Source organism: Rattus rattus, chromosome 16, assembly GCF_011064425.1.
Source record: "Rattus rattus isolate New Zealand chromosome 16, Rrattus_CSIRO_v1, whole genome shotgun sequence".
In the NCBI taxonomy this organism is placed as follows: Eukaryota; Metazoa; Chordata; class Mammalia; order Rodentia; family Muridae; genus Rattus; species Rattus rattus.
The window spans coordinates 43,477,817-43,504,775 of NC_046169.1; the positions used below are offsets into that span (position 1 = coordinate 43,477,817).

The 26,959-nt window shown below is 45.2% G+C and overlaps 1 protein-coding gene and 1 pseudogene across 1 annotated transcript; one reads left to right on the plus strand and one right to left on the minus strand.

Moving 5' to 3' along the window:
• Positions 1 to 640: 640 nt before the first annotated feature.
• LOC116885251 (serine/threonine-protein kinase Chk2) lies at positions 641 to 26,803 on the minus strand. The gene is made up of 13 exons (XM_032886491.1): positions 26,723 to 26,803; positions 26,250 to 26,372; positions 25,196 to 25,530; positions 19,057 to 19,181; positions 18,821 to 18,968; positions 17,947 to 18,037; positions 11,286 to 11,394; positions 8,847 to 8,900; positions 6,368 to 6,429; positions 4,542 to 4,641; positions 2,328 to 2,414; positions 1,265 to 1,428; positions 641 to 1,038 (listed from the first exon to the last, which is right to left on the minus strand). The coding sequence occupies exons 3-13, from the start codon at positions 25,521 to 25,523 to the stop codon at positions 798 to 800; spliced, it is 1,509 nt and encodes a 502-aa protein (XP_032742382.1). The 5' UTR covers positions 25,524 to 25,530; positions 26,250 to 26,372; positions 26,723 to 26,803; the 3' UTR covers positions 641 to 797.
• Positions 25,589 to 25,758, plus strand: LOC116885980 (annotated as a pseudogene).
• Positions 26,804 to 26,959: the final 156 nt, after the last annotated feature.

Sequence of the window (26,959 nt, forward strand, 5' to 3'; positions counted from 1 at the left end):
AATAAAAGAATAAATACATTCCACCTGGGTTATTAAACTCACGCAGAACTGCAGACCACCAGTCAGAGAAGAGCAGCATGAAACCAGCTGGTGTGGGCGGAGAGAGCCCTCCAAGCCCTCCCTCCCTGAATACAGAAGACTGGGACCTTAAGAATGAAGACGTACCCCATCTCTCCCTGCTCGGACACCAGAACCTTCCCTGTTCCTTTTCTTGCTCAAGTTCAGCCAAATGTAAACTAAACTTCTACCCAGTTCTGAGATGCTCACAATGTACCAGAAACTCTCAGTCCGGTTGCTTGATGGTAAGAGACCAGAGAGGGGTTCCCTATAAGCAATTAAATCCCTACCTCACAGGCGAGCAACAACCAGAGGCTGCCTTATATGCTGCATGCTGCAGCAATATTCTCCCTTAAATCCCTGATATTAAATACAATCACCTAGCTTACATCATTAGACACTTGGTCTTAACGCACCTTTTCTCCTGGGGAGTTGCAAGGTTGTACGTTTGAACAGTAAAATACAGATAACCAATGGCCTTGAGCTTATCCCATTCTATTTATGTTTGTTATTAGAAGCCGTTTTGCACTCTTGAATGGGTAGCAGGCCCTTGACTACGTTACACTGAACCTCACACGAAACCTTTGCGTCAGGGCTATTGATCATTTGTTTACAAATTGAGAAAACAGAGACTCAAAAACATGAAATAACTTGCCCAAGGGCACACAACTGACAAGTAGCAGACCTAGGACATACGCTCAGGCTCTGAAGCCCAAATTCTTAATCATGTCCTCTTCCTGTCAAGTGGTGCAAAGCAACAGAATGACCAGATGGGAGAAAACCAGCAGTCTGAGGAGACGCTCCCACCAACAGGACACCCACGCGTCAGTTAGACCAGACGCCTGTAACCCTTTCGTATCCATACCCTTCTCTGAGACATCTGTCCAGACTTCCGGAATAAGGTTGTACTTTCCACTGGTGATCTGATCCTTCAGTGACACTTGGGTCTTATGCTCAGAGAAAGGTGGATACCCACTTAGGCTTAATGTTGGTAGAGAAAGAAAGGGAAAAAAGTCAAGTGGCATTCTTAGTGGCATTGGATACACAGGCTTCTTCTCAGCGTTGAGAAAAATCAGCTTTTCTTAAGTCAACGATCCAAAAAAAAAAAAAATGACCTGAGTCAAACAGAAGCTCTCTACCAGGACGAAGGTACAGTTTCGTCCAACCTCATCCAACCAGACTGTGAAACCATGAGAATGCCTCCTACCAGATGAAAAGAATGACTCCTAGGCTCCAGCAGTCGACGGCCCGGCTGTACCCAGCAGTCCCATTGGAGATAAGGACCTCAGGAGCCAGATAAGTGGGTGTACCACATAGAGTTCTCATCAGGGAGCTCTCCCCCAAGATCTTGGACTGTCCAAAATCAGTGATCTAAAATTATGAACAAAACAAATGAAATCCAAACACCATACCCATCATCCCAAGAGACACACACAGAAACTGTATTATCTGTCACACAGACGCCCGCCATTGTTAACCCAAAATGCAAAATTTCATGTCTTTGCAAAAGTAGTTTTGTTTAAAAGAAAAAAAAAATTCAGGGTTGGGGATTTAGCTCAGTGGTAGAGTACTTGCCTAGCAAGCACAAGGCCCTGGGTTCGGTCCCCAGCTCCGAAAAAAAAGAAAAAGAAAAAAAAAAATTCCTGGGACTAGGAACCTGAGAACCAATTTACCTATGGTCATTATAACCTTACAAAAACTGCATCACCCCTACCACAAACACTAATTAAGACGCTAATATTTATGCACACAAGACTCTTAAATTTCACAACACTATGGAACCTCTGGAGAGCTTAGGGGGAAAGAAATGCACCGGGTTTTTTGTTTGTTTGTTTGTTTGTTTGTTTGTTTGTTTTGGTTTTTGGTCTTGTGACTATTACAGAAGATTCTAAAGTGAAGGAAGAAAGGGGGGTCCATGCCTCAATGGTCCATTTAGACTCTCTCCTCCCTCTGAACACAAAAGTGGCTTCTCGCCTGGAGTTCAGTGACTGCTCAGATGGGTGGAACACTGGGCCATCTCAACAAAAAATGGTAAGATTGGGAAGTGAGATTCTCAACCATGATATTCCTTTTTTTTTTTTTTTTTTTTTTTTTGGTTTTTTTTTTTCCGGAGCTGGGGGCCGAACCCAGGGCCTTGCGCTTCCTAGGCAAGCGCTCTCCCCCTGAGCTAAATCCCCAACCCCCCCTTTTTTTTTTTAATGTGAGAAACTAAAAGGCAGTTTGAACAGAAATATACAGCAGTGGCCACAGAGAGGGTCAAGCGTTGTCACCTTGATAAGACAGTCCTCTTCCTGAGATGACAGAAGAACGTTCTCTGGCTTTAGGTCCCGATGTATGATCCCATTTTCGTGAAGGTACTGTACAAAAACAGGCAGGACTGTTGGTTTATACACACACATGTAAGAAGACACAGTTGCCAAGAACTAACTCCTAGCCTGGGCGATATTAAACTGTATGATGCACCAGCATCCTGAAAATCAGAGCTGGAACAGGAGTGGGCACTTATGATCGCCTGTGTTTCATAATTCCAGAGAACAAAAATCCCTCACAGACAGACACGTGTCTATTTCAATAAGCATTTAAATAAATGATAACATATCATAGGAACTCCATCAAAATTAGACCTTTTGGTATTCAATCCTTTCCACCAAACCTGACAACCTCAAGCCCCAGAAAACACACAACGGAAAGAGAACAGACTTCTCCTGGTTTTTCTCTAACACACACACACACACACACACTTTCACACACACACACAAAATCTCTTACACACACATAGTCTCTGACACATACACACGCTCACACATACACTTTCACACATACATACACACTCTCATATACATACTCTCACACACACACTCACACACATTTTCTCACACACTCACACTCACACACACATAATCACTCATTCTGTCTCTCTGTCTCTCTGTCTCTCTCTCTCTCTCTTTCACACACACACACACACACACACACACATACACACACACACACACAATACACACACAAGGCAGAAAGCTGGAGATACAGAACTAGCCTAGCAAGAATTATGCTCAACCCAAACATCAAAAATAACCAATAACTAAACTACTAATCTATTCCTAGGAACAAAGACTAGCTTTAGTACTTTAAAATTCTCTTGTTGGGGGGTTGGGGATTTAGCTCAGTGGTAGAGCGCTTGCCTAGCAAGCTTCAAGGCCCCAGGTTTGGTCCCCAGCTCTGGAAAAAAAAGAAAAAGAAAATTCTCTTGTTGGAAATAGAATGCAAAAATCAAACCGGACAAAATATCAATTCTTCAGGAATAAAAAAACGCCCTACACCGACAGATCTGTGCATAGTTCATTGTTGTTGGTCAGTACACAGGGATTCCTGACAAAGAATCAAATCCTAGGGGCTGGAGAGATGGCTCAGCGGTTAAGAGCACTGTCTGCTCTTCCAGAGGTCCTGAGTTCAATTCCCAGCAACCACATGGTGGCTCACAACCATCTGTAATGGGGTCTGATGCCCTCTTCTGGCCTGAAGACATACATGCAGGCAGAAAGCTGTCTGATGTATACATAATAAATAAATATTTAAAAAAAAGAAAATCCTGTGCACATGACAGCCGTCATTAAAAGTGAACCGTGGGGGCTGGAGAGATGGCTCGGAAGGTAAGAGCACTGACTGCTCTGAGTTCAAATCCCAGCAACCACATGGTGCCTCACAACCATCTGTAATGGGATCCGATGCCCTCTTTGGTGTGTCTGAGGACAGTGACAGTGTACTCATATAAATAAAATAAATAAATATTTTTTTAAAAAAGGTGAACTGTGAAACCAAGTATGGCGGTGCATGCCTGTGAAGATAAAAGTAGGTAGACCAAATGTTCAAAGCCAAGTTGACTACAGAGTAAAGGTAAGGTCAGCCTATGCTATCTGAGACCTTACCTCAAAAATAAACAAACAAACAAACAAATAAATAAATAGAAGCATACAAAGGCTATGGGTAAATACTTCAAACCAAGTCACTGCCACAGTGGTCAGGTAGGTGCAGACTCAATGCCCCTCCAGAAAGACCCTGGACGGCTGGCATAGACGGGTTGTGTGGATTTTGTTTTTCCTGAGGTACAAGAGAGAACCAAGGCTTCCTGCATGCTAGGCAACCACTCTACCTCTGAAGTATTCTCCATTTTCTTTGAGACAAGCTCTCTCTGAATTGCCAGAGGGAGCCGGCTTTGAATTTAAGATCCCTGCCTTAATCTCCCTAAACAGCTGAGATTCCAGGCTGTACCACCGGACCGTGATATGTCTCCTTCCTTAGTTCCCTTCCTTGGGGTCTCTTAAACTCGTGGCAAGAGCTTGATCATCTGAGTCACAGGGGGAATGAAGGGATTTTTTTTGTTTGGCCTAGAAGCAGAACCACGCGCGCACACACACACACACACACACACACACACACACACACACACACACACCCCACACTCCCTGACACCAGAGGGCTTCCCTTACCTGTACAGCTAAAAGCATCTGGTAGAAATAGAGCTTGCAGGTGGCTTCCTTCAGGCGTTTGTTCCCCACCACACGGTCAAACAATTCTCCTCCTTCCATCCTGAAACACACACAGAGCAGGACCTTCATCCCTGAACACACAGCACCAATGAAATAAACTCATCTAGCCCAGAAAAAATAAGCATGGTGGGACCCCGGGGATGATGGATGAGCACTTGCTTTAAGCCAGAGGCCCTGGCCTGCACCTCCAGCACTAAGACATATCTTAGTTTTTCTAGGCTTATGCCAGCACTCGGGCAGAGCTCAAAGGCCCAGGACAGCCAGAGATATGGGGTCTTCTCAAAATAAATAAATGTGGGGGGGGGGGGTGATGGTGAGGCAGGTCTTTCATCCTGGCACTTGGGAGGCAGAGACAGGCTGATCTCTGCATTAAGATGGTCCGGCTTAGCCAGGCTACAAGGAGAAACCTTGTCTCCAAAACCCAAAAATTAATAAATTCATACATAAACAAATAGCCGAATCATCTTCCTGAGGGCTAGAGAAAGAGCTAGGACAAAGAAACTCACAAGGAGAGGCTATCAGCCTACCAAAGCACCTGCTGGCCTCAGGCTCACTCTAGTCACCCTCAGGGGACCTTGGTTCCCCACAGCTTTCACCGCCCCACCCCTACCCTACACCTCTCCAGCTCCTGAGCTCCCTCCCCCAACTTCCCATTCCCATCTAACCCTGCCATTTCAGCCCTCAGCTCTCTTAGCCCCCTCTCCTCTTTGTGTGCTCTCTCTCTCCTCTCTCCCTCCTCACCCCTCTCTCTCCCCTCACCACGCTTCTCTCATGGCCAGGTTCAGTTTCTTGGCCAAGCTTCATCTACTACTCCTCTCCCTGCTGTGGAATCTTCCAGCTGCCTCTGCCTGTGATCTCCCTTAAAAGCTCAATGAAAACCTTCTCCTCAACCACACCTGGGAGGGCTGCGTCCTCATTTCTCTCACTCCTCTTACAGAAGATGGGAGTTCAGTTCCCAGCCTCCGCGTCCAACCCACAAGTGCCTGTAACTCCACCTCAGGAGACCAAAGTCCACGTCTGACCGCTACAGCAAATGGACACACGCGCACAGGCACAGAACTAAAAGTAATCAAACATAAACCGTGGAACAAACTAATGACCTGATAAGCCTCGTCCATGATCAGATGCCCCAGTAGGGAAAGAGGAGAAGATGGAATATATAACAAGCAATGGAGACTTTGGGAACTTTTTAAAAATCTGACTCCAGCAGGACGGTGTTGGTGCACACCTTTGATCCCAGCACTTGGAAGCAGATCTCTGAGTTAGAGGCCAGCCTGGTCTGCAGGTAGAGTTCTAGGACTGCCAGGGCTACACAGAAAAACTCTTGTCTTGAAAACCCCAAAGATAAAATAAAATAAAGCAATAAAACTCTGATTCCAGAAGCTGGAGAGAGGCCCGGAGATCTGCATTCCTACAGCGGTCCTACATGCTGGTGGAGTGGAAATAGACTACCATGCTGGGCCAGACAGCTGGGGTTCGAACCCCAGGTCGATTCTTCAAAGCTGTAGGTCTTTGGGTCTTTGGTTACTTAACCCCTCTGAGCTAAACAACAAGAACAAAGTTAAATTTAAAATATCTGTTTCTGTTTTCTTGAGACAGTCCTGGGACTCAGTCTGTAGACCAGGCTGGCCTTGAACTCACTGACATTCATCTGCCTCTGCCTCCTGAGTGCTGGGATTAAAGGGGTGAGCCTCCTGTCTAACCTGCATTTGATTCTTTACTGGCTTATAAGACATGGAAACATAAATTTAAATGATACTACTTACAGTTCCAGAACAATGTAATAATCTTCCATATCAAAGACATCTTTAATCTTGATGATGCACGGCTACAGGAGAGAAGAAAGGAGAAATGATAAACTCCAGAAAGGAAACCTTAAGACACAGAACCTGAGGCATCAGGAGGATTAAGAGCAGGCACTGGGTCCTTGTTTGGGGGTGAAGAAGGCGGAATGGAATGTAGCTGACTGCTCACTGAGAACTCACACAAGAAACACATCGTACAGTGTCAGCAAGCAATAGTTCAAATCTGTTTAGCAGGTTTTCCCAGACGTCTCCTCATTCGTCAAAACAGGAACCTGACAAGAGGCATGAAGAGAAGCGGGAGCTGGATACTCCGGGGAGGGGTACGGTATTTTCTGAGCAGGCCTGAGATCTAGATTCAGTCCCAGCACAGGAGCAAAAGTCCTTCTTCTCAGCAGGACACAAGATCAGAGACCATGAAACTATTTTGTAATCCCAGCACTTGGGGGTGTGGGGGGAGGAAAAATCAAAGATTCAAGGCCAGCCTTGGCTCTAAAGCAAGTTCAAGGCTAGCCTGGGCAACAGGAGACCCTGTTTCAATAGCAGAGAAGGCTAGGGAGGAAGCCCAATTATCCTCCCAGATAACAGATTCTTGCGCTCCAGCACCAGAGTCACGGAGAATGGAACCTGTACGATAAATCCTCTCATTGTATAAGACCTTTGAATCGTGGACGACAGTTTATCATCTGTGCTGGGGACACAGCACTGCGGGCAGGGAGAAGCAGGTTTAGATTCTCTAGAAGGCAGACTCAGCATTACGGCTTTCCACTCAGAAAGCTACCTGTGTTTAAAACTGACAGCAAAGCTCAGGGCCGGTAAGAAACAGGCTGAGTATCAGGAAGACAGAAGCCAGCACAAAGAAGTGATCACGAGAGACTCAGACGAGAGCCAGGAATCCTTTCAGGTGTGACACTGTAAGAGGTGAGACTCATCCCAGCACTCTTCATGGTTCACTGCAACTGTTGCTGCATACACCCTTCCTCCTGCCGTGAGAAGTCCCACAGTGAACACCCACAGCTTCCCAACGTAGACGTGGAAACAGGGCTCAGTGCTGCTGAGACGTCTGTCTTAATTAATATCAAAGTTAACCAGTAAAACATTTAGGAAGATGTCCTTTGTTTAAGTGTGAGAGTGAGAGTGTGTGTGTGTGTGTGTGGTGTGGTGTGTCTGTCTGCCGTCTGTCTGTCTCTGTGCATGCCACCAAGCATGTGTGGAGGTCAGAGAAGAACTTGTGGGAACTGGTTCTCTCCTTCCTCCATGAGAGTCCTAGGGATCAAACTCAGATGGCCAGGCTTCACAGCACGTTCCTTCTTTACCCTCTGAGTCACTCTGCCAACAGTGAATATGTTTTCAAAAATAAGACAAAACTAGGCAAAGCAGGCTGCGGCAGGAAGATTGCTTGAGCCAGGAATCCCGGCCTAGCCTGGCCAATTCAGCCAGTTCCTGTGGAAAAGAACAAAAACAAACTCCACTCAAAGAGGCGGAGTCAGAGGGTCATGTGAGTCCAGTATTCCCAGACTTGCCAGGGTAACAAGGCAGGACTGTCTCCTAACAACAAAAAGAAAAGGAAGAAGGGGGATTAGGGAGGGGGAGAAAAGGCACAAGGAAAACGGAAGCAAAGAGAGAGCAGGGAAGGAAAGGAGAGGAAAGAGAAGCTGCTGCTCTCAAAGTACAAGACAGGCAAGCAGGAAGGCTGGCCGCCGGAGTGCGGAGGTTAGAGGATCCAGAGTTGTAAGCAGGCTGTGGAGACATTGTATCGAACACAGTGATCTAGAATAAATAAACCTTCAAATTCTTGGAGGGTTGTGAGGAGGTGGAAGACAGAAAAGAAATTCTGACCCGAGGTTAGGAGAAGAGGAAATCTTCAGTTACTCTGGCAAGATGTGGGTCAAGTTTAACACTAACACCTACTGAGCTTGCATTATGGGTTCTCATAAACTAGTGATGAGACCGGGAGAACCCGCAAAAAAAAAAAAAATATCAGACCCGTGGGCTACAGCCCTATGTCTTCCAAAGATATAAAGTCATCCTTACAAAACAGGTAAGAACCACGTATATCCAACACCTATGCATCAGACATAACAACGGGATTCTTCCTACCTGTCAGACACCATGGGTTTAACTGGATTACTCCAAATAATAATTATTTTAAAGGATCCAAATAAAAGGTATTTAAAAGGACCCAAATTCAGATATAATTAACCTCACTAAAACTTTCATTTTCTTTGCAAATATTACTAATCTTTTTAAGGTTTTCGTCCAGACCTCAATAAAAATATTGAGTATTGAATCATGAAGTCACGGAGCCCTTCACGCAGGGTTGTATTCTTAAAACTTTGAAGTAAAACTCGTCCGAGGTAAATAAGCCATATGTGTTCTCACAAACACACAAAGGAGCCCCAAGTAGCCTCCTACGGCAACACGACTGACAAGTGATACTTACATGATTCAGCTTCTTCAAAATTTCTATTTCAGTTTCCACACTGGGAGCTGTGTCCTTAAATAAACAGGATAGCATTGAATTCATTAGTAATAATAATCATAATGGCCAGTATTTAAAAATATATTTACAGTTAAGGGGTTGGGGATTTAGCTCAGTGGTAGAGCGCTTGCCTAGCAAGCGCAAGGCCCTGGGTTCAGTCCCCAGCTCCGAAAAAAAAAAAAGGAAAAAAAAATATATATTTACAGTTAAATTTCATTTAGGATGCCTCAGTTAGAAGCCAGGCCTAGCTCTCACAGAGGACACAAGACTCCATTTGCGTAAAATGGGCTTCAGCTAAGAAATCCAGATTTACATTTTTTTTTTTCACTTTTACTTTATGTACATTGGTGTTTCGACTACATGCATGTCTGTGTGAGGGTGTCTGATCCCCTGGAACTTGGATCACACACTGCTGTGAGCCACCATCGCAGCGAAGAACTGGACACGGGTCATCTAAAGGACCAGCAAATGCCCTTAACCACTGAACTATCTCTCCATCCCCTACCCCCAGGTTAAAAATGTTTAAATCCAGACATTTTCTTTGCACTTTCACACTCATTACCACATTTCAGGGGCTGGGGTGGGGGTGAGGAGGTTCTGTTAATGGAGAGGTCATACAGAGTCCAGTGAATGGAAGATTCAGTTAAGTAAAGATTGGTTCTTAAGTTTTCAACAACCTAGGAGACAGCCTTTTCCTCCCCTAAATGGGAAGCAAATCCAGAATCATGAGGTCAGAGATCTATAGCCAATTGAACACAGACCGGAAATTCCCCCTGCCATGTAAGAATAGAATTATCTTGGGAAAAACAATCTGAAGAATGTTAAAGCCAGAAACAGCTGGCTGGAAAGGAAGAAATGCCTGGGCCCTGCTTTGACGTTTCTTTGCGGGGTTATACGGGGGGTGGGGGGATGGAGGGGGGTGGACGGACACAACACGGACAATACAGTTGGCCACTTCACTCATTCGGTAAATATGAATTACATAAAAAGTGATAAATAGTTGCTATATAAAGATAATTTACATTCTAAAAAAAAATGCAACTGATCATTAGAAATGTCACTTCAGGGTTGGGGATTTAGCTCAGTGGTAGAGCGCTTGCCTAGCAAGCGCAAGGCCCTGGGTTCGGTCCCCAGCTCCGAAAAAAAAGAAAAAGAAAAAAAAGAAAAGAAAAGAAATGTCACCTCGGTGGTAGAGTACTTGTCTGGTATTCCTGAGTCCCTGGCTTTTATAAAAGTGTGTTTCTATAGCTAACTAACTCCTAGCCAACACCCGAAAGAGCAAAGAATTTGAAGTTATGGAACCGATCAAGCAAAGAATTATCTGCATAAATTATGATGAAGTGGAGGGCGGGGCATTCCTTCCTAGTGATGTCTTTGAGAATCTGTTTAAATCTGTCGGATATTATCCAGAACCGGATCGTATCAGGCAAAGTGCCTCAAATGCAACTGGCTGACTCTTTGGAAAACACACAAGACCTTACAGAGCAAATGGGATCAGCAGGGCGTAAGGAAAGAGACTGCTCCTTTATCATGTTAAATCCATAGTTGCAGTTTAGGGGAACTGTACCACCAACTGAGAGAAAATGAACGGCGCCACCTCCCTCAGGCCCACGCATGCCTGCAATCCCAGCATCCCAGAGTACACCTTCAAGGACAGTCTGGGCTATGTGAGAGTCATAATCTCAAAAAACAGGAAAAAAAAATGCTTTGAAGTAAAAAGCAATCTCCACAATTTGTAGAATGAGTCAAAATGCTACACTGTAGGCACTGAGCATTTCACACTGCAACAAATGCTTGGAAATTCATTGAGCATAGCACCTAGGTCAGGATTAAACCCAGCTTTCCTGAGACTGTTTTGCCTTCTCACTAGACCTCTTAACTCTCAACAGGTTTCATTTCCACTACAATATCCCAACCAAGTTACTCCATTCAACATTTGAAAGCCTGGGCCCAGATAAACCACTGTGATAAAGCTGATCCGTGACTAGGAGCAGTTTCCGTTAGATATGCCTGTTGCGGACAGGAAGGTGAGCTGTCCAAACGAGGTGAATTCATCTAGACACCACAGTGTCTCCACCAAGATAAGACGAGAGAGGCTGAAGGCAGCTATGAGGCTGCACCGGCCGTTAGACCCGCTTATCCCCCATCCCTTTATAGCTACTTTAGGGGAAAAAAATAAAGTCTGTTACTGTGCGCAGGATTAAACACAATCAATTATTTCTAGAATTAAATTATAAATAAAGGTTTCTAGATTAATTAAAAGACACTTAAAAGTGTCCAGTGTTGCTTGGCAGTGAAGAATTGCTACGCCTAAGCCATCCAAGGTTCCTGAGACCGAGACATACTCCAGAGTTCCTTAAGGGACTGTGCGAGGCAGGCAGCTACCAACGCAGTACTCACGGCTTCTCTCGATGAGCCAAGGGCGAACCTCCGCTTGCTGATGATCTTTATGGCCACTTTCTTACACGTTTTCCTCTCAAAGGCCATCTTTACCTCCCCACAAGCACCGCTAAGGAGAAGCACACAGACAGTGACTGTTCAGGATGATTTTCATCATGAAACGCACCATTGTCCGAGTCTGCACTGACAGCAAGAAGTTAAAGAGGGGGCGGAGGAGGTTGTTCAGGTGGGTAAAGGGCTCGTCGTACAAGGATAGGATCTGAGGTCAGACACCCGGAACCCATGTAAACCAGGCAACGTACAGCAAGAGCGGAGATAGAAACAAGAAAACTACTCCAGAAGCTTGTGGGCCAGCCGGCCATGCATGCACAGCAGAAAACAGAGACTCAGTCTTAAGGTAGAAGGGTGAGACCAACACCCAAGGCTGTCTTCTGACCTCCACACAAATTCTGTGGCACATGAAGTCCTGCACTTACACACACACACACACACACACACACGCACAGAGCATGTAGCATGTACACACAGGCACTCTCACACACTCACACACATGCAAACACACATACCTGTGCATGTAGCATGCACACATGGGCACTCACACATATACAAACACACATACACACACACACACACACACACACACACACACACACACACGCAAGGAATACACACACAAGGGGGTGCAGCTGCCCCTTGCCCACACACGTGTACTCACACAAAAGAAATTAAATATTGTCCATGTAACATTTTTACCATTGTCTATATGCTCAAAGGAAACACTGTAACCTCACTAGAGTAAACTGTCAAGAGCACAGACTCTTCCAGAGGTCCTGAGTTCAAATCCCAGCCAACTCATGGTGGCTCACAACCATCTGTAATGGGATCTGATGTCCTTTTCTGGTGTGTCTACAGTGTATTTACTTAAGATCCATCCTAGCAGCGACTACAGTGCAAGCTGCACACGACCTGTCTGTAGTGAGCCATGACAATGATGGGTTTTAAGACAGAATAGAAAAGGCTGCACATCGTTCTTATTGTATTGAGTATAGGTAACACTGAATGTACTGTGATAGTGATTTTCAAGTGTAGGATTGAGTCATAGTCAGTACCCACCCGATGTTCTAGTACCTGCCAGTTCCCAGTAGGTAAACAGCATTATTACACTGCTTGCCCCTAGCAGTCTACTTGTCTGAGACTGGATCCTGAGGTGTTGATTTGGTCCTGACTTCTCTAGGAGCTGGAACATCCCATTACAACCTCTCCCTGGCTATTTAACCCCTCACCCCTCACCCTTGAGACAAAAGCCTTTGGAAGCACAGGCTGTCCTCAGACAGCTATTACGACACCAAGGATAACACTGAACTCCTGCACCTCCTGCCTCATTTTTAAGTTGTTGAATTCTAAGTATGCCTCTACCTTGCCCAGCTGTCCTTTTCTGTTAGGGATTGAACTAAACATTTTATACCTAATTGCATGCCTACCGAATAAGGTCAGAGGCTGACTGCAGATGGCCCAGCATGTAGAAGTGATTGCCCCATATACTGGCTAGGGTTTTTTTTTTTTTTTATTGTCAACATGGCTCAGTATCGAGGATCATCTGCTAGAAGGGAATCTCACTTGAAAACAATGCTTCCATTAGAGTGCCCAGTAGTCAAATCTGTGGGGCATTTTCTTGATTAATTTGGGACTGCCAAGCCCAGTTAGCGCAGTACTGTCCGTCGCTAGAGTGTAGTAAAAAGCAGACTAATCAAGTCATGAAAACTGAGGCAGTAAGTGGTGTCCTCCACGGTTTGCTCTGCTCGAGCTCCTGCGTTGGCTTTCCTCAGGCGTGGGTGCTGATCACAACATAAAGCCCCAGTACACACTTCCCTCTCCAAGTTGCTTCTGTCAGTGTTTATCATAGCAACAGGAAGCAAAGTAGTCAGTCCTCATACCAGGAGTGGAGGACTGTCACGATAACTGCAGTCATGTTGTTTCGGGAAAGGATTCCAGGACTTTGGAGCTTTGGGCTGGAAAGCTGTCAGGTACTCAGAGATTGGTAGGTTGTTCTGTAGACAATGCTGAAAGGAATGCAAGCAACAGAGACCTGGCCTGTTTTTTTTTTTTTTTTTCTTTTCTTTTTTTTTTTTTTTTGAGCTGGGGACCCGAACCCAGAGCCTTGCGGTTGCTAGGCAAGCGCTCTACCACTGAGCTAAATCCCCAACCCCTGGCCTGTTTTTCAGAGGGAAATTTCAGAGTCCCTTAAGGACTCTATCAGAGCCATTTGTATAAAGGCTGGAGATGGCTCAGAGGTTAAGAGCACTGGCTGCTCTTCCAGAGGTCCTGAGTTCAATTCTCAGCAACTACATGGTGGCCCATAATCATCTGTACTGAGATTTGGTGCCCTCTGCTGGTCTGCAGGCATACATGCAGGCAGAATGCTTTATACATAATGAATAAATCTTTTTTTTTTTTTTTGGTTCTTTTTTTTTTTTTTTTGGTTCTTTTTTTTTGACTGGGGACCAACCCAGGGCCTTCCTAGGCAAGCGCTCTACCACTGAGCTAAATCCCCAACCCCATGAATAAATCTTATTAAAAAAAAAAAGTTCTGTGAAAATGAGGTTGGGTGGAGTGATACACGCCTTTAAACACAGGACTTGGGAGGCTGGAGCAGGCAGATAGATCTCTGTGAGTTCAAAGCCAGCCTGCTATATAGAATGAGTTCCAGAACTGCCAGGGATACACAGAGAAACCGTGTCTCAAAAACAAAAATAAGCAAGTAAAAAGAGTCTGTGAAATGGAAACAATTTGTGCACTGAGATAATCAATACTACTTAGCTAGGGCTTAAAAATCTGCTCTAATTAATAAGAGCCCAACGTCATCAACATCCTCAAGGTGAGATCTTCTGGGTCAGCACACAAAAGCTGTGGTCAGAAAGAGTCCAAAGCTGCATCTGGAGCTGGAACTTCTCAATGTGTGAGGAGTCTCCCACAAGGTACTCGTTTTAAAGGCACGAAGGGATCGTGGGCAGCAGCTGAAGCTTACCACTGGGTGGCAGGGTCAAGAAGCATCCCTGAAGAGAAGCCAAGAGGTCACTGACAGAGATGCAGACTCAGCTGCAGGTGGAGACCCCATAACGCCAATGTCCAGACTGTGGTGCGACCAGAGGCAGCAGCAGGTGTGAAGGGGTGCCAGCATTCAAATCCAAGACAAACTGAGTGTGCCATACGTGGGGGGAATGGGGTTGAAGCTGCTAATGACTTCTCAGTTCAAAAGATCAAGAGTGGGACCCAGACTTTGGACTCTGAGCTGCCTGCTTACCATTGTTGAGATCTGGTTTTCCTTTGATCTGATTGTAACCCGGTTCTTTCTTGGTTTTGTTTGTTTGTTTGTTTTGTTTTTTTTTTTTTCAGAGCTGGGGACCAACCTTGGGCCTTGCGCTCACTAGGCAAGCGCTCTACCACTGAGCTAAATCCCAACCCAACCCGGTTCTTTCTTAAAGTAATAAAAAACATTTTTAACAGGAGCCCACAGTTAAGACAATTTGACTGTTTTTGAGAACTTGAACTTTTAAACTGCTGAGATTTTTCTCAATTTCATTTTTATATGCATGGCTACTTTTCCTGTCTGTGCAACAATGTACAGTACCCAGGGACTAGAAGGTATCAGATCCCCTGGAACAGGATTATAGGCAGTTATGAGTCATCATGCAGGTACCGGGAATCGAACTTGGGACCTCTAGAAAAGAAACCAGTGTTCTTACTTGCTAAGTGTTCACTTTCCAGTCCCAAATTCTCTTTTTAAAAAAGACAGTGGTGGGGCTGGAGAGATGGCTCAGCGGTTAGGAGCACTGATTGTTCTTCCAGAGGTCCTGAGTTCAATTCCCAGCAACCACATGGTAGCTCACAGTCATCTGTAATGGGATCTGATGCCCTCTTCTGGTGTGTCTGAAGACAGCTACAGTGTACATTATATATAATAAATAAATCTTTAAAAAAAAAAAAAAAAAAGACAGTGGTACTTGAAAAAAAAAAAGGACTGTGTTTCACATTGTGATATTAATTCTTGTTTGTTTTGCTATTGTTGCTGTTGTTATTTTGGGGTTTTGTTTTGGTTTTGGTTTTTCTTTTGAGACAGGGTCTCTCTACATAGTCCTGGCTGTCCTGGAACTCACTATGAAGACCAGGCTGGCCTCAAATTCACAAAGAGCCACTTGCCTCCCAAGTACAAGGCATGCATCGCCACCCGCAGCCCATGACGTCAGCATTAATATGAAATCTTGGGTACAAACAAGGAAAGAAAGGTTAGGAGAGAGATACGTTTGCATGTCAAGTTGACGAGGAATCAATCGTACTGTTTTTTTTTTGTTTGTTGGTTTGGTTTGGTTTTACTTTGTTTTGTTTTTGTCAACAAAACAAAGCTGAGCTAGAACCATCTGAGAAGATGGGAACACAACAGGAAAAAAAAAGTGTCTCCATCACGTTGGCTTTTACACAAGTCTGTGAGGCATTCTCTTGATTAGCGATTGAGGCAGGTGGTCCTGGATTACAGACAAAAACAGGCTGGGCAAACCGTTGGGATGCAGACTAGAAAGCAGCACTCCCCACAGTCTCTGCTTCAGTTCCTGTCTCCAGGTTCCTGCCTGGGCTTCACTCAGTGAGGGACTGTGATCAGGATGTGTAAGCCAGATAAACCCTTTCCTCTTCAGGCTGGTTCCGATTGTGATGCTTATTACAGCAACAGGAAGCAAGTTAGGACAAGGACAAGCATGCCCACCTGAATTCAATCTCCGGAATCTATGGCAGGAGAAAATTCCTGAAGTCTTTCCTCTGAGCTCCACACACACACCACAGTATACACATTACACACACACACACACACACACACACACACAGAGAGAGAGAGAGAGAGAGAGAGAGAGAGAGAGAGAGAGAGAGAGGTAACTAAATAAATTTTAATTAACAAGAAATACACTGGCAAAAAAAAAAAAATACAAAAAGAGAAAGAAAGAAATACACTGACTATGGAAGCTAATGACTGTAGCCCTCAGGAGGTAAGACAGAAGAACTGCCCATGAGTTTGAGGTCAATATGGACTACAGCGTGAGTTCATGGGCTACACAGTGAATTCATGCCACCAGCCTACGCTATGAGTCCCTGTCTCAAGAAACAAAACAAAACAAAAAAAAACAAAAAAAAAAAAAAAAAACAAGGAATAAATATGATAAACCATCTGTGTTTTTGGAATTTAATTAATTAATAGTCTAGCACTTTACCAAACACACAGAGAGTCCTGGATTTGAACACTAGCATTCCCAAATATTAAACAAACAAAAAAGGAAGTCAAGCACAGGCTGGAGAGATTGCCCAGTGGTTAGAGCACTGACTGCTCTTCCAGAGGTCCTGAGTTCAATTCCCAGCAACTGCATGGTGGCTCACAACCATCTGTAATGGGATCTGATGCCCTCTTCTGGTAGCTATAGTGTATTCATATAAATATAATAAACCTTTAAAAAAAAAAGGAGGCCAATCACGATCGATCAATTCGATTACTCAGCACACAATGGCATCTACCATCAAGCATGATGACCTGAATTCAACCCACACAGGAGAGAACTGTTCCCTGCATTGTCCTCTGGCCGCCACGTACTCACTGTGGCATGGGTGTGCGCACAAGCATACACACAGTGACTCACAGGTCATTAAAAGCTGCTTTTCAGAAGTCATCACTAGTCAGACAGAGTGAGGCAGGCTTGGAATCCCGTCTGGGAGGTAGAGGAAGGAGTATCCGGAATTCAAGCTCATCCTTGATTGCACAGTGAGGTTGAGGCCAGAGTAAGCTACATGAAGAAACAGGCCAGCCAGGCACGGTGGTGCCCATCCTAATCAGATCACTTGGGAGGCAGAAGCAGGAGAATCTCTGTTGAGTTGTAGGCCAGACACAACAACAAAATAAAACCCCATGTTGAAAATAACTAATGAGGGTTGGAGAGATGGCTCAGCGGTTAGGAGCACTGACTGCTCTTCCAGAGGTCCTGAGTTCAAATCCCAGCAACCACATGGTGGCTCACAACCATCTGTAATGAGATCTGATGCCTTCTTCTGATGTGTCTGAAGATAGCTACAATGTACTTACATGTAATAAATAAATAAATCTTCAAAAAAAAAGAAAAAGAAAGAAAATAACTAATGAAATAGATGGGAAGATACCCTGGCCTATAAAACGTTTGCTACGCAAGCATAAGGACCTGAGCTTAGATACTCAGCGCCCTCATTAAAAGCTTGTCTCTAATCCCAGTGCTGGGGTGGTGAAGAGCAGGACATTCTAGGCCTTGCTATCCCATCAGAACGCTCCAGCGACATTGGAGAAGACACTAATACTGACCCCAGAACTATGCACACAATCCTTACACAGGCAAACACATAGACTACACACACGAGAAGTTATCAGAGAAGCCAAGCCTTGTGGCACAGGCTAATCCCAGCACTAAAATTAATGAGGAAAAAAAAAAGTTTATTTAAACTGATCATTATCAAATAAATCAGTAGTACGTGTATCACAAAGCTCGACAGCTACAGGATAAATAATAAGGCTATAAAGTCAGGTATTAAAACACTAACCCATGAGAACCCATAGGGGAAAAAGGAGTTTTAGTCTGTTACATAAAGGAAAATAATTTACCTTCCAAGAGTTTTTGACATGATGTATTCGTCTCTTAATTCCTTAGGATAAACTGACTGGTCATCTACAGTCAGATCAAAAAATACAAAAACTGAGAAGAAAGGACAGAAATGGGCTCGTTAATTCACGATTAGAAACCTGGTTCTCAAGTTTAACTACATACAGGGTATAAGACAGAGAATTATGTTCATCGTGTAATACGAAATGAATCCTTTTTACTCCGGGGGCAAAAAGATAGTTCCATAGGTAAAATATCACTTGTTATGTACGTCTAATGACTTCACTTTGGTCCTCAGAATTCACAGTGGAGGGAGGAAATCAACTCACAACAGTTGTTCTCCGACCCCCACAGGCATATTGTAACATGTAAGCCTACACACACATGCACACACAAATCTTTCTTCTGTCTCTCTGTTCTTGTCTATCTGTCTCTCTGTCTCTGCGTCTGTCTCTTTGTCTCTCTCTTGCACACACACAGACACACATACGCACGCACGCACACACAATTAATAAATGTAAATTAAAAAGGTGGAGATGAGAGTAAGACACCTTACATGACCTGCTGGCCTCCACACCTACACAAATGCACAAACACCTAAACAACACAAAATAAGTACTCAGCGCTCAGCAGGCAGAGGCAGGCAGGGTTCAAAGCCGCCCTGGTCCACATAGAGAATTCTAGGCCAGCCATACAGTAAGACCTTGTCTCAAAACATAAAATCAAACAAACAAAAACACCACAACTCAGGCAATGGAGTTAACTCTTGAATGGTATCGAATGTTAACTTACTTAATTTGACTGGTTTAAAGCATAATCTGTAGAGACACAAAAAATTCCCCTTTACAGAGGTAACCACAAGATAATAACATTTACCTTTATTTCTACACAGTGAAAGTGCGATTTCAGAGTTGTTACTCAAAGGACAGCGTTTTCCTTTCCCGATAAGCTCTGTATTTACAAAGGTTCCATTTCCACTGTGGTCTTCTAGGTATACAATGTAACAATTCTTAGGGCCCATTTCCTAAAACAGAAAATTTCATTTGACAGCAGGATTTAATAGTGCTAGACACCCCAGAAGCAACAACTCTGAGTAGAGAACGGTCACTTACCCTGAAGATGCGAAAGTGCTTCTTGCTGTAAGTCCGGTACTTATCCGTCCTTTTCAACAGTGGTCCATCGAAGCAATATTCACAGCTTTTATCCCTCCCGAACCAGTAGTTGTCATTAACACAGTCTGTTAATACACAAACACACAGCAGAGAACGTTATCAAACATGCTTTGATAGTACTAATTGGAGGAAGGGTCAGATTCCGTGCAGTGGTGTACATGTGAGCCCCCACAGGACAAGCTCAAGAAACTTGCCTGCACAGAAAGACGCTGTCAAAATAGCAGTGTGTAGAAAAATGATCAAAAGTATAGATTTGATATCAAAATTTTGTATTAAAATTAGGGGACACTGGCCGGGTATAAGTCATTGCACAGTGCAAGCTTAGGGAATTCAAAGTCTTGGGTTCAATCCCCAGTGAGAAAAAGGAGTTGGGGGCTGGAGAGATGGCTTAGTGGTTAAGAGCACTGACTGCTCTTCCAGAGGTCCGGAGTTCAAGTCCCAGCAACCACATGGTGGCTCACAACCATTCTGTGACGGGATCTGATGCTCCTTTCTGAAGTGTCTGAAGACAGCTACAGTGTACTCAGATATAATAAATAAATCTTTTTAAAAAAAAAAGGGGTTGGGGATTTAGCTCAGTGGTAGAGCGCTTGCCTAGCAAGCGAGGCCCTGGGTTGGGTCCCCAGCTCCGAAAAAAAAAAAAAAAGGAAGAAAAAAAAAAAAAGAAAGAAAGAAAAAGGAGATGGGGGTGGGGATATAATTATACAACAATGTCTTTGTCTTGTTTTAGGCTTTTTGCTATGTGATTATTTGACCCTGGTATTTTGAGGCAGGATCTCGTACCCTCCAGACTGGCTTCTACTTCTCTAGGTAGCCAAGAATGACGGTAAACTTCTAATCCTTCTGCCTCAGTTTCCCCAATGTTAAGTTGGCCATCAAGTACCAACTCATGTGGTGGCTAGGGATAAAACCCAGAGCTTTGTGCACACTGGGCAAATGACCTACCAACTGAGCTGCATTCCAGCTCTATTCACTCATACTCTGAGAGAGTCTCACGTAACCCAGCTGGACTTGCTCTGTATCTGAGCTGGCCACGAATTCCTGATACTCCCAAGTGCCAAGATTACAGGCATGCGCCACGACACCAGGCTGTAACACGGGTTACATAACTGATGGCTTACACATGACCATGAAATGTGGAGCCGCCATTAAGACTCCTTGCATAAGCCAGGCAGCGGTGGCACACCCCTTTAATCCCCGCACTCAGGAAGCAGAAGCAGGAGGATGCCTGAGTTTGCAGCCAGCCTGGTCTACAGAGTGAAGTGAGTTCCAAGACAGTCAGGGCTATACAGAAAAAAAAAACAACCTGTCTTGAAAAACCAAAACAGGACTTCTCAAAAACTTCTCGAATAGTTTTTTGTTTTTAATGATTTTGAAAAATAGGTAGTTACCTGCATACATTACCTTCCTGAGGGTTCCTATTATGTTCAGTACAAAATCTACAATCTTCCTGTCCTACCAGGTGCTCAGGTCTAGGCACTTGCCTCCACGATGCTTCTCTACTTTGCTAACTACCCCCAGCTCCACTGGTCTCAATTTCACTGCCCGAACAAGCCAGGCATACCATATTCCTATTGTGTAACAGCTTCCTCAGAGCCTAAAAGCTTCCATTTTGGAAGAAGACACCTTAAGATAGGATGAGTAAAGGAGGGTGTAACAAGAGGATATTTTAAGAAACGATCTATGGGTGAAACAGTAGGTTGTTCTAAAGGGGAGATGCAATGACTCCATCCTGCAGGCAGGCTCCACAAGACAAAAAAAAAAAAAAACCAAAAAAACAAAAAACAAAAAAAAACAAACAACTAAAAATTGCTTTGGACCAGATTCACTAAGCCCACCCTCCCCGGGAGTACATAAGCAGTGAAGACTGCCTCGAGTCACATAGACAACCAGACAAGCGGCAGAGAAGACACTCAGACTAGCCACACCGCTTGCAAGAAGCAGAGACCAGCCTAGACCACCTACCTGCCTAGGAGAAACACACCAGAGGAGCTGCCTGGAAGAGGTTCAGACCAACTGATCCATCAGGGCACAGGGCTGCACAACCTCCAGCCCAGTGAGCTGCCTGTAGGCTGTGCAGTGTGCTCCAGGTCCCCAGCTTTGAAAGCTGTCACCCATGCTGGGGTGGGCTTTGGTGAGGCACTGGTCTCTGAGTCCGTTCCTCTAAGTAATCCCTCACCCATACTCCTGTAAGCAACCCCAAGAGAGCTCATCTGTACATCAAGTACACTTTAGTGCTATGAACACTCTGTTCTGTCATCAGCTTCTCAGTTAGGGTTTTACTGCTGCGAGCAGACATGACCAAGGCAACTCTTATAAGGATGACATTTAATTGGAGCTGGCCTACAGGTGCAGAGGTTCAATCCATTATCATCAAGACTGGAACATAGCAGCATCCAGGAAGGCATGGTGCAGGAAGAGCTGAGAGTTCTACATCTTCATCTGAAGGATACTAGAAGACTAGCTGCCAGGTAGCTATGATAAGGGTCTTAAAGCCCACACCCACAGTGACACACCTATTCCAACAAGGCCATGCCTACTCCAACAGGGCCACACCTACTAATACTGCCACTCCCTGGGCCGAGCATATACAAACCATCACATCTCCCTACCTGGGGTGAGCAGACATGTTTACTTCTCCCAAGGAATACTGTCAGACAACACTTCAAACAGCTCATTTCCTCTCTCCCTCTGTGTTTAAAGCCAAAGATGAGTTTGGACTTACATCGTCCTCTTACATCTCACCACCTCAATAATCATCACAAGAAAGTCCTGCTCTGTTACTCTACAAAGACGATCCCTTGTTATATTTCTCTGTAAACCTTCCTGACTTTCCCCGTTAGAACATGACATCCACCAGGACAGCTGTTAACATCTTAGTCAACAGTGTAGCTCCAGGCAGGTTGGTGGTTCCATAAACCTTTAATCCCAGCACTGGGAGGCAGAGGCATATAGATTTCTGAGAATTCAAGGCCAGCCTGGTGTGCATAGTGACTTCCAGGACAACCAGGGTTGTATACAGAGACTACCTCCAGGGGAAAAAAGGGAGGAAGGACAGATCCACAGTCAGGCATGGTGGTGCACACCAGTAACCTCAGCATGCAGAAGGTACTTACTGTCAGGAAGACCAGAAGCTCAAGGTCATCCTTAGCTACATAAACAGTTTGAGGTCAGCGTGGGCTCCATGTGAAACACTCAAGAAAACAAAAAGAAATAAAGACAAAAGAATTGTTTCGAGAACAGAAACAAAAGAAAGAAGGGGAGAGAAGGCAAGGAAGGAAAGGAAAAGGGAACCTTTTCAACTCATCCTGAGGCCAGTTAAACCTTAGTAACAAAGACAACACGAGAAAACTACAAGCCAGTATCTCTTCTATAAATGCAGAGTCAAAAATGATCAAAAAGTAACAGCAAGGTGTAGCAGTGCTGGTGTCTACAGCTCACACCTGTAACCCAGCATTCAGGAGCCTGAGGCAGAACCGCTGTGAGTTCAAGGGTAGAGTTGTCTACTTAGTGAGTTCCAAGCTAGGCCAGGGTAAAAACTAAGGCTTTGTCTCCTAAATAAGCAAAGTCAGCTGTAGTTAGTGTTAAAGAGGTTGAGGCTGGAGGTTCCGGGGTTCACAGGCAGCTTCATCTACACAGCAAGTAGATGAGTATCATAAAACAAAACCAAGAGAGCGAGCTAAGACTTGAACATCGAAACGTACAAGGCTCTGTACAAAGAAACTGAAAGTTGACTTCTGGAAAGATACCCCACATTCATAGATTGAAGACAACAAGGTTATTAACTGATCATTCTTGCCAGGTACTATAGAGTGGTTCTGATGCTTTGATTGGGAATCTGTGCGTGAACGCTGAAGGTCCTTTTCCCCAGTTGGTTCTTGATTGATCAACCAAGATGCTAGCAGCCAATGGCTGGGCTGAAAGGGCAGGACTTCCCTGGTTCCCCCAGGTAGTCTTAAGAGATGCAGGAGGAGGAAAGAGATTAACCATGCTTTGGAGGGAGAGAGAGCCACCAGCCATGTGAGATCTCAGGTGGAGTAGCCATTGGCCCGTTCCCCAACTGTGTCTGGGGCAGCAGGCAGGAGGTTAGAATTGCAACGAAGCTGAGGACACATTTGGGGTACCTGAGAAGGTTACCAGGCAGCTAAGCTGAGTGTTTAGTGTTTAGCCAGGAGTACTGGTGGGAAGGGCACACTAGCTGGGGGAGGCTTAGAAGTGTCCAGCCATTGTGCTAAAAAGCATATTAAAAATAAGCTAGTGTGCGTGTGTGTGTGTGTGTGTGTGTGTGTGTGTGTGCGTGTGTGTGTGTGTGTGTCTGCATGCGCCCACGAGTGCCTTTCATCTGTGGCTCCAAGGGAACCAGGGCAAAAGCTGGTAGCTCATTCTGATCGGAGATTAAAGCGGGGTAGTAGAAACTACACGCAACAGAGTGCACTACCTCATCTACAACCTTTCATCCAGGAGGTGAGGTGAGAACGGCCAGCCTGGGGACATGAGAAAGTAAGTGTGGTTTTTAACCGCGACTGTCCACCTGACTGAATCTGAAAACTAAGGGACAGACCTCTGCGTGGGTCTCCGCAGTGTCAACTGGAGGGAAGAGACTTGACAACGGAGTGGGGCGTCACGTTCTACGAGCCAAGACAGAAAGGTCCGAGGGGGGAAAGGGTTGCCTGCTTGGTTGCCTGCGCTTCTCGCTGGTAAGTGCGTCTGTTTCATTATTTCTGCAACTTTCCTTTGCCGCTTCTCTCCACTACAGAGTGAACATCAGCAGCTCTCTAGGAACCCTCCAGGCTGCCAGTGCCGAACTGGCACCGCTGAGACTTGTGCACTGGGCAGCTACTAGGTTTTAAGTCTCTCCATCATGAAGAGAACTATTAATGGAAGACCTGGACCATATTGTATAAACCAATCTAATAGGCACTCCCCTTTCCCCAGTTTGGGGTTGCTTTGTTCTGTTTTGTTGGGGGTTTGTTTGTTTTTTGTTTGTTTGTTTCTTTTGTTTCTCTATGTTGGCCTGGCAATCCTGGAACTCCCAGGCTACCTTCAAACTCAGAGCTCATTTTGCCCCTGCTTCCTGGTACCACCGCATCTGCGCTAATCCAGATCTTTTGAGGTGGGAAGATCCACCTTTAACCTGGACCACCCATGCTGGCAGCCTATATAAAGGACAGGAAAGAAGGAGGCTTGCTCTCTCTTTGCCAGCTTGAACTCACTCTTACGGGCAAGTTCATCCCTCCGCTGGCATTAGAACCTACTCCTACAGCATTCTAATGTATACTGAAGACCAGCTAAGACATCCTGCTTTGTGGACTGAACAACTACCGGATTCTTAGACCTCCCATGGGTAGCCATTGTTGAATTAGCTGGACCACAGCAATGTAAGCCACTCTAATTAGCCCCCATATATGCACATACATACATACATACATACACATACATACATTCTATCAGTTCTGTTCCTCTAGCGAACCCTAATACAAGTATCTTTCCAAACTAGCTCAGGATGAGCTGGAAATCCACATTCAAATGAATAAATTTGAACCAAGTGTGGTTGGCACGTGTAATCCCAACTGAGACAAGATCGATGCAAGTTCAAGGTCACAAGGAACTACATCGTGAGTCCCAAGCCTACCTGGGCTGCAGAATTCCTTGTCTCACCAATGAGTAGAGCCTGGTAATGTGTGCCTATAAACCCAGCACTTGGGAAGTAGAGGCAGGAAGACCAAGAGTTCATTACCCAGGCTGAGCAACGTAGTGAGTTCAAGGCTAACCCAGGGCAACATGGGACCTTTTTCTCTGAAGAAAATTTTAAAGAAAGAAAAATTTGAGGCCAGCCTATGAAACCTAACAAGATTCTATTTGAATAAAGATAAGGGGGCCAGGGATAGGACCAGGGATAGCTTAGTGTAAAACCTCTCTACCATGCAAGAGGCCCAAATCTGATCCTCAGTATGAAGGAGGAGACACTCTCCACCACAGCCAGTTACAGGGGTCCTGAGGTTGCTGCTACAACAACCTAATCACCTTCCCTGACTGTTTCTCTCTACAACGCGCCATATTATATAACCAAGTGCCTTACCTAGATTCGAGAATCCATCCTGAAGAGCCCATAGCCGAGCCCAAGGAGTAGGTCCAGGCTCTTCCGGTTCTTGGTCCTCAGGAATAGAACAGAGTTCCTGAGTAGACACGGTCTCTAAAGAGCTCAGGGTCCCAGAGCTGGAGTGGGAAGACTGGCTGGAGGATGGCACTGTGCTGGTGGAGGAACTGGATGCACCCTGATACTGTGAGAGGTCGTGCAACTGAGAGGGGGTGCCTTGGGACTGGCTGAAGCCGCCTTGAGACTGTGAACAGGAAGCACTGTCATGGGCCTTCGAGGAGGTGCTGCCGTGGGACTGATGACTCTTCATATCCGACCTTGAGAGCACGAATCCAACAATAAGGAACAAGGCTCAGGACTCAAGAGTAAAGAACGAGCTTTGCGCAGTGGCAGTATCGTAGCCAATGAGGTTTATCCGAGGCGCGATTATTGCTAAGAGTAAAGAACGGAAGCTGGAGAGATTGGTTGGGCAGGAAGAAGCATATACTATTCTTGCAAAACCCAAGTTCAGTAAGTTCTCTACACCTAGTCCGGCAGCTCAAGGTTGCCTGTAACTCCAACTCCGGTGGATCTGAAGTAGATCTCGGCCTCTGCAAGCACCAGAGCATGTATACATTCCCACACACATAATTAAAAGTAAAGTGAATCTTTACCCAAAAAGTAGGTATGTGGCTATAACTCAATGGTAGATGGTGGAGCCTTTCTCCAACAGATGCAAAGCACTGGATCCCATTCCCGTATCGTCAAACATCCAAAATGAAGACAGTTAAAAGTGTACAATTCCCAGCACCCACAACCAGAGGATCACAAACACCTTAATTCCAGCTCTTGGGGGATACAGTGCCCTCTATTGGCCCCTGTGTGCACTGCACAGACTTAGACACGTGATTTTTTTTTTTTTTTAAATAAAAGTTTAAAGGAATAGGCACATTATGACCACCTTAAAAAGAAAGGCAGGCCCATTGATGGGTGAAAAAAAAAAAAGTGACCACAGCAAAATCCCAGGATTATGAATAGAATTACAGAGGCCACTTACAAAGCGTTAGACCATCTTCCTTCATGTACAGATGCTGTTTGGTTGTCTCCTATCCATTCCTTGCCATCCTACCCCACACGTATGCTGAATACGCTGACGTACCCTCTTCAGTTCCTGCAGAGCCTAGCAGCAAAGATTGGGTTCTCAGTAGGTATTTGGGAAAAAGCAATCTAGGGGTTGGCATGAACATTTATAATGTTCGTTATGAAAACTACTTCGCTCTGGCACCAAACAGCCCAGCGTTGTGCCTTCCTATGTGTCCAGACCTGTTTCAGCTCGCAAGTAACAAGGAAAGTGAACTTCCCCCCAGAAGGGCAGAGAAAAAAAAAGGGTTGCCTATGCACAGCGCCCCCTCGCTCGCACGAGTAAGCAGACAAAGCGGAAGCTGCGGAGGGCCCATTTGCACAAATAACCGGAGAACGGTATTCGAATCCTCAAACACTCAAACAGAAAGTTTCCCAGTTATGACTCACCGCCCAAGACCACCAGGAGCTACAAACACTCCAGAGCCGCAGCCAGTGGTGTGGCGCTAAACCTACCGATACAAACTCCACCCTCAGCCAATCAAAAGGCCTTCCTCCTCGGCAGGACCAATAAGAAAGCCCAAAGGTGGCTTCCCCGCACAGCCTCTACGTTTTCTGGGAGTTGTAGTTTAGCGTCCAAAACGGGACTCGGCGTCTTGGTTTCCCGCGGCTGGTCCCGCCTCCTCG

Excerpts from the sequence above, each read along its gene's own strand:
- LOC116885251 (XM_032886491.1), bottom strand. The coding sequence starts at position 25,523 with ATGAAGAGTCATCAGTCCCACGGCAGCACCTCCTCGAAGGCCCATGAC. Across the intron at positions 11,395-17,946 it reads ATGTCAAAAACTCTTGGAAG|CGGTGCTTGTGGGGAGGTAA; the intron begins GTAAATTATTTT and ends GCTTCTCCTTAG. Across the intron at positions 4,642-6,367 it reads TATTACATTGTTCTGGAACT|GATGGAAGGAGGAGAATTGT; the intron begins GTAAGTAGTATC and ends TGTGTGTTTCAG.